At 45.2% G+C, this 16,870-nt stretch overlaps 2 protein-coding genes across 3 annotated transcripts; one reads left to right on the forward strand and one right to left on the reverse strand.

Annotated features, from left to right (window-relative positions):
* Positions 1-546: 546 nt before the first annotated feature.
* Positions 547-3,002, forward strand: trir (telomerase RNA component interacting RNase). The gene is made up of 3 exons (XM_069676112.1): positions 547-1,368; positions 1,757-1,828; positions 2,546-3,002. Exons 1-3 carry the CDS (start codon positions 1,069-1,071, stop codon positions 2,651-2,653), a joined length of 480 nt encoding a protein of 159 aa, XP_069532213.1. The 5' UTR covers positions 547-1,068; the 3' UTR covers positions 2,654-3,002.
* An 865-nt stretch (positions 3,003-3,867) lies between these two features.
* ubn2b (ubinuclein 2b) lies at positions 3,868-16,065 on the reverse strand. Of its 2 annotated transcripts, XM_069676282.1 has the most exons (17): positions 15,438-16,065; positions 14,325-14,453; positions 13,969-14,070; positions 13,191-13,322; positions 12,978-13,081; positions 12,344-12,839; positions 11,215-11,285; positions 10,982-11,111; positions 10,454-10,560; positions 10,207-10,317; positions 8,474-8,617; positions 8,244-8,294; positions 8,110-8,152; positions 6,727-8,016; positions 6,374-6,581; positions 4,713-4,781; positions 3,868-4,487 (listed from the first exon to the last, which is right to left on the reverse strand). In XM_069676282.1, the coding sequence occupies exons 1-17, from the start codon at positions 15,756-15,758 to the stop codon at positions 4,441-4,443; spliced, it is 3,555 nt and encodes a 1,184-aa protein (XP_069532383.1). In that variant the 5' UTR covers positions 15,759-16,065; the 3' UTR covers positions 3,868-4,440. The 2 variants fall into 2 exon arrangements, with proteins under 2 accessions (XP_069532383.1, XP_069532384.1); XM_069676283.1 differs by lacking the exon at positions 4,713-4,781.
* Positions 16,066-16,870: the final 805 nt, after the last annotated feature.

Below are 16,870 nucleotides of genomic sequence, written 5' to 3' on the forward strand. Positions count from 1 at the left end.
TTTAATCTTGCATTTCGAGAATAAAGTCAAAATGTCAAGAATTAGTAGAACAGGTTAAAAGTTGTTATTTTCTGTCTGGAAATGTTGAGAATAAAGTGGAAATTTGAGGGTTAAGAAAAATGCTTCAAATGTACATTTATTTTACAGTGTGACAATTTAGTAAAATGCTGACAATAACGTAGACGTTTATTACAACATTTAAATTTTATTCTTAAAATACAACCTAATTTAAAATGATCATTATTTGACTAAACATGGTTCACTTTATCTTCAATTACCTAAAATCCACTGATTTATGTACGCAAGCTCGCCATGACTTATTGTACAAAGTGGTTGTATGACTAAAAAAAAGCCTCGTGATAAAATAAGGCAAGAAAATATATTCATATTGAACTACATTATAAGCGCAACAAATGACTGTCTATGAGCGTAGGAGTATCCTTACAAACTTCTGAGAAACACAAGTAACGATTTTCTTTATTTTGAAATCAGTTTCACTTCCGGCACAACGGGTGGGCGCCAAGTCCCCGACGTGACGTCAGCAGGGAGAAACTAAACATGGCGGACAGCAGCTGAAGTTAGCCAAAGCGTCGGTAAAAGCCACGAATTTCCGGGTCTGTGCTTTAATTAGTAGACATTTTTCGAGCACATTGGCTGTGTTATGATCTTCGGGGACATTGCACACAGAAATTAGAGGACCAAGTCGAATTTATTCGCCAGAGAAAGCCTTATTAACCTGGGCATTAGCCCGCAGCATTAGCCACGTTAGCAGCCGAACCAGAGCCTGCTTTTGTTTTTGTCCCATCCACTTGACCGTTGACCGTTATTTGATCGGGGCCTTTTCTCAGAAATAACACTTTTTCAAAACAGGACTGTTTTGTTGATTGGATATATTGACTCAGGAGCTTTTTATATTGCATACGGGTGGGGTTCAGCCCGCCTGGCAGACTGTTGCAGTGCTGTTCAATTAAAGCCAACTTTGCAACAACGCCATATTTTGACTTAAAGGGACACATATTCGTGATCCGCCGGATTGTGTCTTTTTTATGAACATTGAGCCCAAGAAACATGGATTCAAAGCGCGCGCACAGTAAGCCTGAAAAAAGCGGCGGCTCGGGAAGCAGCGGGGACTCCAGCTGCGGCAGCCCCGCGTCCCCCTCCAGCAGCCCGGCCCCGGCAGCAACCAAAGCCCCGGCGGTTCCTGGTGGCAACGCGTTCGCCAACGATGGCAGCTTCATGGAGATGTTCAAGAAGAAGATGGAGGAGGAGCAGAGGAAAAAGGAGACACAGCAATCAGGTGGACAAGCCAGAGCAACCGAGCACGGACAGACATCAGTGGAAAAGAAGCCCCCTCCCGTGACGAGCTTTGTAAGGGGTTTGGCAGTTGTAAGATGAGATAGCTGTAGTTTAACACACATCCAAAGTTTAGCACTGATTAACCATCCTTCTTTATCTGGCACTTGACTTCTTAGATTGTCAGATAATGCCCAAAACGTTTCAATATTGATTGCCAGTAGCATTACACACATATGCCAGAACTTTTGTTAACTATGCATTATTTATGAACACATTGTGGCAGTATGTGTCATTTGTACACCAGTGGACAATAGGGATGCTCCTCACTGATGATGATGATGTCTCTGGTGGTGCGGCAAGAGACTAAATGTAGACCTTCTGCTCTGGTGTAGTCTCCTTCATTGGCAGTCCATCTGCAAGGGCTCCTATAACGGTTTCAGTCTTCTATCCCCTAACCCAGGTGGGGAAGCGCAGAGGCGGGGTGTTCCTAAAGACCGGCATGGTTGCGAAGAAGCAGAAAAACGACTCAGAAGTAAGTGTGGTTAATGGTGTGATGTCCGTTTGAATTTGTCTGCTTTTATCTAACAGTTTTAGGATTGTTAAAGATTATGGAAGGAAAAAATACACCTTTTACAATTTTTGAGCTAAAATGAAAATAGACCTTTTCTGTGCACTGATTTTGCACCAACATGACCATGAAAAGGTGCTCAAGAGATTGCATTCATAAGCAAATAACTTTAAGAACATTATTATACATTGATTGTCAATTCTAGTATCGAGCGCCGTCTGCTCAGCTGTGATGCTCTGCTGTATGTGGAGCAGACAGTGCTGTGAGTTTTGTAAACCAAGGAGTCTGAGCTTAATCTGCAGGACAAACTTTAAGATTTCACCGTGTCTAAATCCCATTTTTTTCTGCATAATGTTTAAAGTTTTTAGAACAGCATGTCTGAGAACATGCACACCTTTTGGTGGGCCTGCATGATATATGGAAAGTATGTGATGTACAATGATATTGTTTAATATGGCAATGATGATTAATGCAAAAAATAAACATTAAAATGTGAATGTTAGCTCTAACATCCTTTTTCCTTAGGCCAAAACAATCACTTTTTCCTGCATAGTGGGGCTTTAATATTGGCACATATGGGAAAATATATGCCGATACAGATATCTGTGATAGGCCTGTGTTGGCTGACAATGTTGGTCGGGCTTTTCTCTACCACTCATCACCTTGTTTCCTCTCCTGCAGGCTGAACCAGGCAAGAGCGATGCTTGGGCAAAGTACATGGCCGAGGTAAAAAAGTACAAAGCCCACCAGTGTGGTGACGACGATAAAACCAGGCCTCTGGTCAAGTAGGTTTCGGAAACACGAGGCGACAGTGTTTTGAGGGGAATCCGATCTGGGAGACGCTCCGGGAGTGCTGGCCGATCCAGACCTTCTCACACTGCCAGCTCAAGTTACCCATCACATCAACAAGTCTTTCACAAACTGCTTAGATCCACTGACCTCTCTCCCCTTTTTGTATCGTTTTTGTCTTGCTTGTTATTTGTTGGACTCTTGTAATTTGATCTGGTGTCAACAGGTGTTTCATTATCCATCATTATTGTTAAGTATTTTCAGATTTGTCATGTCTGGGTTTAGTTAATGTTCTTTAAGAATTGAATTTGATTTAATGAGCCAAATGAAGGTGTTAATTAAATCTACACTGCCCTTTAATGTTTGGTGTTCTTCCTCTGTATTGTTTGATTCTCTGACATCATTATGTTGTAGGGAGTTCACAGGAAACATGGTCTGAAATTCTTAAAGCAACTGTCTTACTTTACTTTAATGTAAAACCCCACTTTAAAGTAGTAATCTTAAAGATCTCAGTTTCGTTCACCTGTGGCGATAAACGGTAACTGCGGGAGCACACTTCCCAGACAGTGCTGCATGTGTGACGTCCACGGTTGGCTCCGGTTGTAACTCTTGATTTTCCTGGCTGACGGTCGCTTTCCTTTTCAGACTGTTTGCTTCATCTGAGCGTCGAGTTTGTTTCTTCTTCTTTGGATTTTCACTTCTTGTTGAAGTTGTATCTGTAGTCATCCATCTTTTCTTTGTTTGTTCAGCCAGAGTAGATTACTGTTTACTCGCAACACTTGCAGAGAGCGGAAAAGCAGCCGCTTGTGACTTTTTCCACTAAAGTCGTCACAGACACCCAGTCTGTAATTCTGCAAATGCAAAGGCTTTCATCAGTGGGCCATCGGCTCAATCACCATTGTGTTGGCTCATTTGGCGATAGAGACTTAACAGGCATTTATTTCCATGAAAATCCTCGAGATTATTAAGATAATCCTTTATTGATCCCCAGGGGGGGAACTCGGGATTACTTTGATGTTTACATTTCGATCATGTTATTACTTTTCTGTGCAATATTTTGGGCCTGAGCACAGAACCAGTGTGAGGAACCTTTTGAAACTGGAGGAATTATTCTCTCTCTTCCAAAGTAAATCGTCTTTTTGAGGAGCTTAATGTGCTTAAAAACTCTAAACAAACAAACAATTAAACAAGTACTTTAAACTTAAAAAAATAACTTGTGAGGGAAAAGATTTTAATTAAAAGTAGGTTCGAGTTCTATACAGTCACGAATTCGTTCAAGAATTCAAGTACAAAGAAAAAGAGTATAGCTCTCATTGAAAAAAGCTCAAATTCAATTTGCAGTTTATATTTCTTACAAGGATCAGTGATAATTACATTATGATAAAAACAGCACCAAATAGACACACTGACCATGCATCAGAGAGGGAGACACGCAAAAGGCACACGTTCACTCCCACTAACCAAACACACTCACACCCTCATGTACACACACACGCCTAAAAATCCCATTCATTCCTTCTCCCTGTCCACAGTGATATAGGTCTATGTTGTAAACATCGACAAACCGGATTTGTCAGTTCAATTAACAATTCTATGAAGAATAGTATTTAAAAGTTATCAAATGGATTTAAAAAGTTATATTTAACCGTGGTGTTCATGAGAAGTTGATGCAAGTGTAACCCAGCCGTCGTCTCGGAGCCCTGTGAGGAGTCGACGTCACCCAAAGTCAGTCCATCCTGATTTGTCCCGACGCGTACGCATCCATGGGGCGCTAAAATCGAGCTGTATCATAGATTCTTCCTCTTTGCGTCTCCCCCCTGGCCTTGGGTGACATCTAGACGGGAATAAAAGAAGTCTTAAATTGTCATGAAAGTAGAATTTAAACACATTATAGATGAGTAGAATACATAAAGGCATGCGGTCACCAACAGACAAGCAGAGAACAGGAACAGGACCAGGACCAGACAGAAAACACCAGACACTTAAAAAGGAAGGCAGGAGGGAGGAGAGGGAGTCAATGGAGCAGGCTTTTGAGGGTGGAGGGAGCGTCAGATTTTACCTGAGAAAGCGAGCTGCAAGTGAGGAGGCAGAGCAACCTGAGACCCTGACTGGAGACTCTTATACAGATCTGAGGAGACAGGACAGGGGAACAAAGGGGGGAGACGGGGGAGGAACGGATAACAACAAGAAACAAGGTTGGAGAAGAAAGGGGGGACAGAAGGGGAAAGGAGCAAGGAGGCGTAGAGGTGAAGGACGGGTAATGAAACAGAAGAGGGGATAAAGAAAGAAGATGAGGCCACGTTGAGTGACGTCATTTTAAGAGAGGAAGTTGGGAAAAGGAGGAAAATTTGGGGAAATGGAGCAAACAAAATGGGATAATGTCAAACAGGAGAAAAATCACAGGCTTACATTTGACGCACGATATGGTGATAAAACAGATGATGCTCTTACAAACAACACAAGACAAAGTCTGTACAGGAACAGCCAGACAGGACGACAGCAGCACCCGCCTAATGTGTCCAAATGTTTCAATAAAGGCCGTCAATTAAGAATATATTATCAATAACTTACATGAGAAGCACTAAACACAAGTAGGTTATTATTTTACCTCTTTTAAGTGAAGATGCAAAAACTAATTTCCACCTAAAACTCTGCTTTCTTACTGCTCGCAGCGTTTTTTTCTCGCCTCTTTCTGTTTTTTCTCTCCTCGTACGTTTTTGCTCTTCTGACTCTTTATCAGCAGTATGTTTCAAAAAGTTGCCTCTAAAAAAAACAGCTCTTCTCTTGAAAACTTTTGCACTCACAATTTAGTTTTTCAAAGATTTAGGGGAGCCATGTGTAGAGGAGGCTGTATGAAAAGATGGCCGACATGACAGCTCCCTGAAAGTGAGGCCAAACCCTCTCTATCGCCCCCTGCGGACCGGCTGCAGTATAGGTCATAAGCCCCGCCTCCTCCATGTTAACAGATGGGACATGAGTCAAACTATAAAATCAAAATACACGTCAAATACATTTTTCTCAAACATGGTTTCTGTCATTATAGTTAGTTCTTATGCTGATTTATGTCCAAGTGTTCATTTTTCTGACAAGTTTACTTTTAATTAGTTATTTGATGCTATAAAAAGGGGGTGTGGCCTCATGATTGACAGCTCTGTTGACAAATGGGGCTCCTGCAGCGTTCTGTTCCCGAGTAGCAGAGTAGAGGAGGAACGGCGAGAGGAGACGTAACTAACACTAACACTACAGTCATTGAACTTTGCATAAGCGTGAATATCTGCTTCAGACCGACACAAGGGGGCTCCACCCGTCGATCTCTACTGCGTAGACTCTGGCTCCATATTATGTCACCAGCACAAGATGGCAGCGCCCGTCTCGGGGGTATTTTGGCTTCAATTTTGTACAGTGAGAGTACATGGAGACGCGTCGTCCATCTTTATATTGATAAAAAAATATTTATTTTTTTTAAAAGCACCACTAACAGGCTTTTAAAACGACAGCATATGTAGGTCTTTATGAAACAGGAGGCAACAGAGGGCGTCTCTCTCTATTTGTGTTTCTCTTCAGGGCTCGTGTGCAGACCCAACTTGCATATAACTCCATATTAACGTGTTATTTACACAGCCCTAACTCCAATAAATCAAACTAATTAACTAATTAAAATCTTCAAAGTTACGGCGGTGCATTATTTATCCATGTTTCTGCCCCGTGCACATCACTCACTCTGTGTCAGCGTAGAGAACGATGCATTGCTACTGGCTGCCGAGCCGCTGGCAGCCCCACTGGAGCCCGCCGTACCCAGAGGAGGCAGGTTTATCAGCGAGGGGAACTGGAAGGGCAGGGACACGGGCACCAGGCCCCCCAGCATCCCGAAGCCCAGAGGAAGAGACGAGGGCGAGCCGAGCAGACTGCCGGCGCCAGCAGTGGAGACCTGAGCAGAAACAAGGGTTTCATTAACGTATACAAGTTTAATACAGAATGCTAAGAACAGTTCAACCAGCACAGATTAAAGAGGGGAAGACAGTGTCCTAAATAATCCTGCATGTTACACCTTTAAACGTGTGGGCAGTACAAACCTGCGGCAACTGAGAGGAGACGGATGAGGATGGGACAGACACGACTGGCTTGGCCCCCTGAGGTGTCCCGCCCCCGGGCCTCAGACGCTGGCCCTGGTTGGCAGAGGCCGCTGTCGGGGAGGCACTGGATCCTGAATGCTTGCTTATGGATATGGTGTTTATAAGGCTGGTGTTGGTGGTGCTGTTGTTGTTGGGGGTCTTCTGGCTGCCTGGAGGAGTGTAGCTGCCTTGCCCTGGCTTGGTCGCTCCTCCTTGGACACCTGAGAATGGCAGGCGGAACCCTGCGGGGCTTTTGGAGGAGTACTGGTGTATGGAGGGGGTCGCCTGAGACCGGGGGCTTGGAGAGATGGAGAGGGAGCCTGAGGTGGTGGTGGTCACTGCAGGGTTGGGGGTGCGGGGCGTGAGTTTGACGATGGGCGGGATGCTGCTGTGGGTGGACTTGGTGAGCGTAGCGTGCATAGGGGTGATGAAGTTAGACTGCGGCTGGGGCTGGACTCCGGAGAGCGTCAGAGGGAGGGACAGGGAGGATTTACTCTGCGGGGTCAGGGGCAGCCGGGGCGTCTGGAAGGTTTTAGGGGTCATGTGTGAGGCAGAAGAGAGGGTGTGTATCCGAGACTGAGGCGATGTGATGATGAGAGTGTCACCACTGTTGGCTTTATTATTATTGCTGCCTTTCAGGAGGCCAGACGAGGGAGTGGAGACCCCGATCTTTGATCCTGGCGCCACCAGAGGGGACGCAGTGGGTGGTGGGCGTGGTTTAGGCGGCGACGCTGAGGCAGGCATGTTAGCTTTAGCTACACCCACACCTAAAGTTCTCTGAGCGTTCAGCACTGAGTGTCTGTGCACCTGAACCGTGCTCTTAACCACCCCCATCCCGTCCACCCTCACCGAGGGCAGAGAGGAGGACACGATGGAGGGGGGCCGAGACAGAGGGGTGGAGGGAGACGAAGAGGTAGAGATGTAGTGAGGTGCGTTTGAGCTGGGAGTGCTGACTGAGTTCTTTTTCTGATGCTGGATGAGGGGTGAGGCGTGGAGGGAGGAGGGGTTGGGGGTAGTTTTGGGTCCATCGGGGGAAGGGGGGCTGTCCCCGTGGGCGAGGCCCTTGGCTGCGTTACCGAGGATGGCTAAGGCCTGCGAGATGGAGTCCAGCGAGGGAGCCGTCAGATCCTCGTCGAGGGAATCGAGACATATGGGCTCAGCCGGGGACTGAGGCGGTCGCTTGGCAACCTGTGCTGCAGGGGAGGGGGTGGCACCTGCTGACAGTGTTGCCCGCTGAACCCACACAGCCTCCTGGAAACACAAATAACATTTATAATACAGACATATTTCTAGCTTCATATACAGTATAAACCCTGTACGGTCGACCTTTAAGTGGAGTCTAACCTTTGGCTTGGCCTTAGGAGTAGGAACCATCTTCTTCTTTGCTCTGCAGGAAGAAACAAACACACGAGTGAGAACAAGCCGGACCAGTCAGTCAGCTATGAAGAATCTGTTAAATACAGAGTCACTAGACTCACGTGTAGCCTGTGAGGTGACCATGAGCCATGATGCTCTCTTTGAACAGCATCCTGTAAGCAGAAGGAAACATGTCAGAAACATCCACACAGGAAAGATTCATGTAGAGCGATGTGGAATTTACTCCTCGACTGGCCAAGTAAACACGAGGAGGGCTGCAGTCTGGGCAGTTAATGTTGGAGACGTAGAATACAGCAGGAAGTTATTGTGAGTCTTCTTGGCAGACACGCACCTGGCCTGCATCCAGCCTTTAGGCCACAGAGGCTTCACTTCAGTCTCCATGAAGGCTTTGAGGTAGTCCTCCAGAGAGAGCGAGTTCTTGCCCTCCAGCTCGTAGCAGCCCAGCTTCACCCGCACCAGGTTACACAGCAACGCCCTGGAAAGCAAACACAACATAAACGGTCAGAGCTCAATCACACAGGGCAGAGCGATCGTTACGGCACGATACCAACATCAACAGTCACACACAACGAACGTAGCATGTTCTCGCTAAGTGCAGGAGGACTCAGGGCTGTCCCACTGTCAAATCTTGATGCAGACTTTTCAACAACAAAGGACACTCTTACTGTGACTTCCTGCAGGGACTGACAAAGATGCAGTGTTTTGTTGCAACCTAAAACGTTCGATTTGGCTGCAGCTTTTAAAAAAAATCGCAATGCAAGTTTCAAGTTTTTTGAGGAATTTATTTCTCTGTCATTTCTGGAGCATGCATTTTGCAAAAATAGCTGAGTGGGTTCTTAGTAACCTTACAAAAACAGCCCTGTGTAACAAAAGTTCAGATGCAGCATGCTGTATTTGTAGATAAAGAATGACAGTCTCTAGCGTGCAGCGCTGAACTGACATTAAAGATACACTAAACTATATCTTTTGATGTTTTTACCACATCGCCGACTGAAGGGGGCAAATACTTTGAATAGTCTCGCGGCGTACATGACAACGTGTGCGGGTGATTGGTCAAATTTGTGGAACAGTCCAGGTGATTTTTTTCTCGCAGAATGCACAGGGATTGGTCGAAGTTGTGTTAATTGTTGCAAACCTGACAGTGTGACAGACTATCCTGTGGCTGAGGCCAGAAAAGCCCCTCACAGAATGGACACAAAGCAAGAGTGTGAGGAAGAAATCTGCTCGGTGGTGTAGAAATTAGAACATCTGACTTCTGGTTGTCTTGTTGCACCTTTTTTTTTAGCTAAACGTCTGCAAAGAAGTTCATATATTCAAGGCTTTGCTGATTCTTTATTTCGAGCCCTCATGAATTTAAACACTAGAGAGGCCAGAGATAGACTTGCCGCGCATGATGGCTGCCACACGTTCCCTGCGTCTGTTTGGAGCGTCGGCTGGACACGGCCTCAAACATTAACGCTACGCGGTCGTGAGATGCAGTGTGCACATGAACAGTAGGGGCAGTGTGCAGGCAGAGGGGATGTGAAAAAAGTCAACAAAGGCAGGAAATTTTGAAGACTAGCTGATAGACCAAGTCCACAATTATGTGTTCGATATGTGATTGCTGCACAGCGACAAACATGCCTGTCAAACAGCTGGAGACATATAAGTTCTGTTTCAGAAGTCGACGTGGAAACGAGTCCGGGGCCGTGAGTGTTTCTGCTGTGATCTCAGAATTAACACAATAGTAACCTCCCCGACTGTCGCCATGTCTGTTGTTTACGTCCTGCACATACGGTAGTTGCATACAGCCTGAGTTCTCTGGTGCGCCCTCCAGAGGTATCCTCCAGTAACACGCGTAGTTTTCAGACAAATGTGTGAACAATTACGTTCATGACGCAGCCTGTTGTGTAGACGAACGCTTAAAAACCAAGTATATCTCCGGCCTAACTCTGTGCACACCTGATGAGTGACGTCACGTGAGTCCCTGTTTGCAGTTCTCATGTTTTAGGGCTGAGATCTGGATCTGGTTCATTTACAGACTCTTGCATGAGAGAAGACGCTCCCTTCTTTAGTGAAACTGACCTGAGTTTGTCGTCCCAGACAAACTTCTTCCGAGGGCCCATCACCCTCTTCCCTGGTTTCTCCTCATCGTCATCCTCTGACCCGTTTTTCTCCCCCTCCCCAGACTGCTGCCTGTGAACACACACACACACACACACACACACACACACACACATCATGAATAAAACCACCTTTAGAAACTTTGTACATTCAGTCTGATAATCTGATGCAAAATAAGCGTCCCCGCCGTCTCTGGAGGTGTCCTTACTTTGCCACCTTAGCGATACAGTCCATGTTGTATCGAGCGATCTGCTCCGGCATCACGCTGCACACGGCCAGTTTGAGCTTCAGCAGGGGCGTTCGAAGGCGGTCGTCCTGGGAGAAGGGGAGAAGCACAGTGAGAAATCGCACACTCACATGCTAAATATAGAGCTGATAAGAGGCTCATCGCCAGCACACACAGCACTAACAAATACATGACTTAGCTTTTACACCGTTACATCCACACACACCTGCCGGCTTATAGTGTCTTATAACAGCATGTGAGAAATACTGTAAACCTCTGAACATCATCACACAAATATTCTGTGGTGAAACTGATCGTTCTACTTTGGGTCCCTGTGACAATCTGTGTACAACCAAGGCCTGCGGAAACACACGTGCTGCACAAGACGATGCTTTCATCACCCGCGGCCCCGCCCCTCGCCTACACACGAAGCATTCATATGCAGCGTCTGTTTTTAGAGATTAGACCCGACGTGGCCGCGGGTCTCAGAATAAAATCCCTCCCACACACCTGAATGTTGAGGCTGAGCTTCTTGAGGCGTTTGAGCAGAGCTTCTTTGTTGCAGGGCACAAAGGCCTCCAGGTGACAGTAGACTGCTGAACGCACCTCTGCAGGCTGCTCCTGGACCTGTAGCTCGATACTGACACACACACACACACACACACACACACAGTCAGAGATTAACATAGATTTACATTTGTCCTTTTACCAGTCTAATATATGTAAATGTGGGCGGTACTCACTCCAGCAGGATGTTGTTCATGTCCAACGTGAAGAATTTCTTCCTGCCCTCTTCATCGAACAGACGGGACGCCTTTAAGGAGAGAAAAACATCAGAGTTAATGTCTTTGTAAATCCCTCCATCCATCCGCTATCTATAACACTGATCCTGGTCAGGGTCACGGGGGGGCTGGAGCCTATCCCCGCTGTCACTGGGCGAGAGGTGGGGTTACATCCTGGACTGATCACCAGTCAGTCACAGGGCTGACACATAGAGACAGACAACCTTTCACGCTCACACTTACACCGACGGGTAATTTTAGAGTCACTAACTAACCTAACGAGCGTGTGTTTGGACTGTGGGAGGAAACCGGAGTACTTGGAAGGAACCCACACATGCACGGGGAGAACATGCAAGCTCCACACAGAAAGGCCCACTACGTCCGAACCGGGATTCGAACCAGGAACCTTCTAGCTGTGGAGCCTTGATTTGCGTCATGAATTTTCTAAAATCAGATTTCATTAAAAATGTATTCGTCACTAAATACAAGTTTGTTTTTTTCCAAACTTCCACGTCTTCCGTTAGAAATCTTCTGACTTCTGTGTCGATTTAAGTACATCTGATCAAATCATAGGGTCATAGATACGTCAATAGAAAGGAAATTAATCTTCAACTATTTTGACAACAAATTCAGTGATTTGAACGATGAAAAGGAGCCGATTCGAGCTCAACAAATACATGTTTTTTAGCTTGTCGTAGGTTTAACACATCCACTGAATATCTTGGTTTTTAAATTTTGGTTAGATTGAACAAGTATTTTGTGTTCTGAGAAAGAACATTTCACATATTTTGTTTGGTTCTTGACAAATCGTTTAATCAACAAATGAAAATACTAATCGGCTGGATTAGCTCAGTGGATAGAGCAGGCGCCTCATAAACAGAGGCCACAGTCCTCGACACAGCGGCCGCAGGTTGGACTCCCGCCCTCGGCCCTTTGCTGCGTGTCATCCCACTCTCCTCATCCCATACTTCCTGTCTCTCTAAAGCTAATCTTTAAAATACTAATCTGCAGACTAATCAATAAAGAAAGTAAGCACTTAAATGCAATAATCTGAAAAATGAAAAGTGTAAAAAAGTGTAGATGTTCCTACCGCTCTCAGGTCCTCGATGCGTTTTAGGAGCGGGCCTGGGAGCCCGCTGGGAAGCGGAGGCGGCGTCATCACGTTACCCTGGGACACTCTGCTGCCTCCCGCTTTATGTCCCATCCCAAACGAGCCGTTCTCCCCCTGCAGCGGACTGGAGGGCTGAGGGGAGTCCAGCATCCCAAAGTCCAGGTCGCCCATCATGTCCTGCAGGATGTCGTTATTGGCCGAGCCCAGCAGTGACATCACGGCCGGGTCAGAGGTCAGGTCGGAAATGTTACAGTCATTGCCGCCAGCAGCCTTGGAGTGGGCGTTGAGGAGTGCACTGTTGGCGATGGGCACTTTGGCGTTGGGACGCGGCAGACCGGCTGCAGAAATGTTCTTCTTGCGCATCTCCTCCTTCTCCCGGGTGAAGCGACGCAGCATGTTGGCGAGGTGAATAGAGTCCTTCATCAGCTTCTTCCTCTTCTTCTTTTCTGGACGATGAACATTCAGGGCCGAAACTCTGCCGCACAAACGACACAATCAGAGGAAATTTAGACATTTAAAAGACTTATAATGCGACTAAACAACAAGAAAACATTTAAACTCATGCATACACAGACTTGTGAAAAGAGGGGATAAACGTTAAAATAAAACTCACCCGGTCTTTGGTACTTTATTCTTTCTGGGTTTCTTGTCCTCAATTCCACCATCTTGCTTTTTCCGCCGTTTTTTTATCACCCGCTCCTCTCCGTCTTTCATCTTCTACAGAGACAAGTCATAAAACCATCAGAAATCGACTTCTCAACATGCATCTGCCTATACATTATTTATACTTATGTGTTCATAAAAGTGCAGAGACGACAGAGCCGACCTTGAAGTGATTATCCGCCGTGCCCGTGTTTTCTCCCTCAGAGTCGGACGCTGCTCTGAACTGCAGAGTTCCCGTGTTGATGTAGAAGCCTCCGTGTTTCGTGGTGAGAGAGGCCGGTACGAGCTCGTCATACTGAGGACAGGAGAGAGATAATGGCCGTTACTTTTCTGCAACTACGGCTGAGAAAAACAACAACAAACTAAATGTATCCCACATAATATAGGCACTTTAAAATAATCGTTGTGGTATTGTGATTTTTGCAGTTAGTAAGAAACTCATGTAGTTAAGGGAACAGTAACCAATGCTATAAATAAACTTTACTAAAAGCAACAAAAGTTTTCTCAAACTTTATTCTTTTTTTTCTAACATCTTTCTAAAACTGTTTCACCACTGAGCACAATTTATTTTACTTTTTTCCAGCACAACATGAATACAAACTGAACACTTCAAAGAAGCTTTACTTTGTTACTTCTATTGTCTTATCTTGTGACACATGTATGAATGAAACTGGGACACATCATGTGACTTCCTGTCTAACAGAAACGCAGGCTAATGGCGATAAGATCAAACGCATGTGGGGAAAGCTACGTTTGATTCAGTCGAAACTTTTTCCGTCAAAAACAGGGGGAACAAAGACAGCTCTACCAAACAAAACAAAAGGCTTACACTAAAATTCATTTGAATTTAAAAGTTAACTGTTTTTAAGAAATGTTATTGACACAATCTGAGTAATGCAGAGAGTTATGTGTGTGGGCTTTGGGGAAAGAAGGAAACTCACTGCCTCTGAGTTGTCGATGAACGGGTCGGTCTCATCGTAGCCGTAGCCGATGTCGATGAGATCCTGCATCCTGTCCTTTTTCTTCTTCTTTGGGCAACCGCCCTGCAAACAGAGGAGAGAAACAACATTTTAAAAATATACACTAGATATCCCGCTTTTGAAAATAGGAACTCTACAGCAGCTGTAACAACATTTTCATATCACACAAAAGAACTGGCATGCTTCACTTACATGTTTTCAGCACTCACATCTGAGCATGTTATACTTTTAATGATGCACAGCAGAAGAAGGAAACACATGCGATTCAGGCCCTGACAGGTTTATTTGTTACAGTATTTTCATACAATCACACTCACATATTTGTTCTCAAATTTCCGGGCCAGCTCTTCGACCTCCCGTCTCTCCCGGTCGTCATCAGCTAACGGGTCGTTGGGGTCCAGGGGAGGCGCGAGGCCTTTAGGGACAGTTGGGCCTGCAGGCTTTACCTGAGGGAAAAATGGACACAGGCAGGAGAATTAAAGGGGAGTGAGGGGATTTCTATATTTTTTAAGAGTACGTATTGTGACATTTGTACACAACTGACAACAACTGTTTACGCCTCCTCTCTGGCTCTGGACAATGCAATTTAATATGAGTTTAATTCTGCTTTACATAAGGGGTCGTTGACTTGGAAGGATGTGGGCTTTGTGTTGCATTCAAGAACAATCACTACTGCAACTTGTAATTAAATATAGTCATCAACATACAATATGTTATTTCCATTGAGAATTAATTTTTACATCAGCCAAAGTCATGTGTAATAAGTGAATATTGTGTTTTGTTGACACAAGCACAGCTTATGTAACTTTCCCTCCACTGACTCTTAAAATATACAACAATACAACTGTCAGTTGTCATTTCATGTGAAGATAGGAATTCTTTACCCAGCATTAACCAGGAAGTTCACCAGACAGGAAAGGTGTTACAGGATTGGATCTATAGATGTAACATATCTCAAGATATCTCAGTTAATTACTTTGGGGGATTCAAGTCCGTTATAAAAGATAAAGAGAATAGTTCTCTTGATCAGTGCTTCCACTTAGGTACCTGTACCTGTTTGGATTTCTGTCCTTGCCCTTATATTGAATATTAACTGGATATTGTGACTACCGGGTGGAAGTGCGTGAAAGTAATTTGAGCCACTACTGCCAAGTCTCTGTAGATAATATCAAAGAGTATGGTCTAGTCGTACATTAAGTGTCAATAACTTTTATTGTGATTTGACGCTATATAAACTTAAAAAGTGTATCGCTACAGCAAAAACAATGTTTACCTGGTTAAAAAGGGATGTAAATAAAATGTAACACTCTTTACAAAGTGCCCACATGTGTAAGTTTGACATCTCAGCCTCACAATCACCCGTGAGGTGTTGCCGGACGAGGCCCAGCCTGTTCACATTATGGTGTCTGTTGTGTTTCTGCTCTCCTCACCTGAGTGACTGGAGTTGAGTGGACCAGCTCGCCGTAGTTGAACTCGGAGGACCCTCTCTCATTCGGCTCGGCTAGCGGGAGGTTGAGGCGGACGGTTGGTTTCTTCTCGTCGGTCTCGGCATCGCCTCCTTTCGTGTTTCCAAACAGACCTCCGCAGCCTCCTGCTGACCCGACCCCCGCCGCACTTCCACCTCCATCTTTCCCAAAAGTGATGTCGATGGCCTCATCTTCGCGGCGGCGCTTCTTGCTGGACTCCGGGGTTGGCGGCGAGGTGTTGAAGGATGAGATGGTGACGAACGGCACTTTCCTCGGCTCTGCCATTTGACCCTCTCCGTCCGACGACCGGGCACGGTAAACGGGGAGCGCCGCACTCCTGTGAACCGCCGCGGGGCTGGAGAGCTGAACCTGGAGACGGTCGACAAGTACAGCTAGCTAGCTGCTCTGCTAGCTTAGCTTCCTTAGAATGAGTGCTGCAGGCACACAATCACTTTTATCTCCTCTCGGCCCGTGTTAATCCATATAGTAGTGTACCCGGCACAGACCCCGTCGCCTACGAGGGACTTAAACTTTGGGAAATGGCAGTTTGAAGCGCTTCCATGAAATTTGTGGTTAGCTACCGCAAGGAGGATTCTGTAGTAGCCATCTTGATCATTATTATCATTATTCAGTGGCAGGGCGTGCGCGTGAAAAGAAAGCGGAAGCCGGGGAGGAAAGGGAACTGCGCTTGTCCAATGGCAGAGCAGAAACACGCCCACCTGACACATTAGCGCGAACGTGCAGGAGATGATTGTTCTGCACGCGCGGGATATCCGCCGGACCCTGAACGCCCCTTTACTGTTTACTACAAGCAGAAATTAGAGTTTTGCTGCGTTTCCATCAAAAGTTTTTTTTTTTTTACTCTTCATTACAAACTATCAAACTATATTGTACCAAAAGAAAACATCACAATCACATACATACAAACGAGGCATTGACAAAATAAAACAAAAAGTAGTGTCAGCAGTCAAAAGACAATAGAAACAAAACAAATCTTCCATAAAATAAATTCTATAGAAATAATAAGAGTATACATCCATTGTTTTGATAGATTTTTTGTTTTGTCAGGTAGAAATCATAGACATGTATTGTTCTATTGCCGTCATAAAAACAAAGAACTGAGGTTTCTTGTTTGTACATTTACATTCGTGAATGTGGAATGTGACTGGAAATGACATTTCCAGATTAACAAGAAAAAAAGCATTAACATCTTTGTCACTGTAATCATAGCAACCAAATATGACATTTCTATAATAAAAAGCAAAATCTGAGAGAATGTTGTCAACCATGAAAATATTAACAGTTTTCCACAGCTCATGTGTAAACTCACAAGACCAAAATAAATGGGAGCAAGTTTCAGGATGTAACTCACAGCAAGTTCATACCTTCATTAAAAG

This window comes from Semicossyphus pulcher, unplaced genomic scaffold (assembly GCF_022749685.1).
Source record: "Semicossyphus pulcher isolate SPU_LCO1_2020_fin unplaced genomic scaffold, fSemPul1.0.p SCAF_25, whole genome shotgun sequence".
NCBI lineage: Eukaryota > Metazoa > Chordata > Actinopteri > Labriformes > Labridae > Semicossyphus > Semicossyphus pulcher.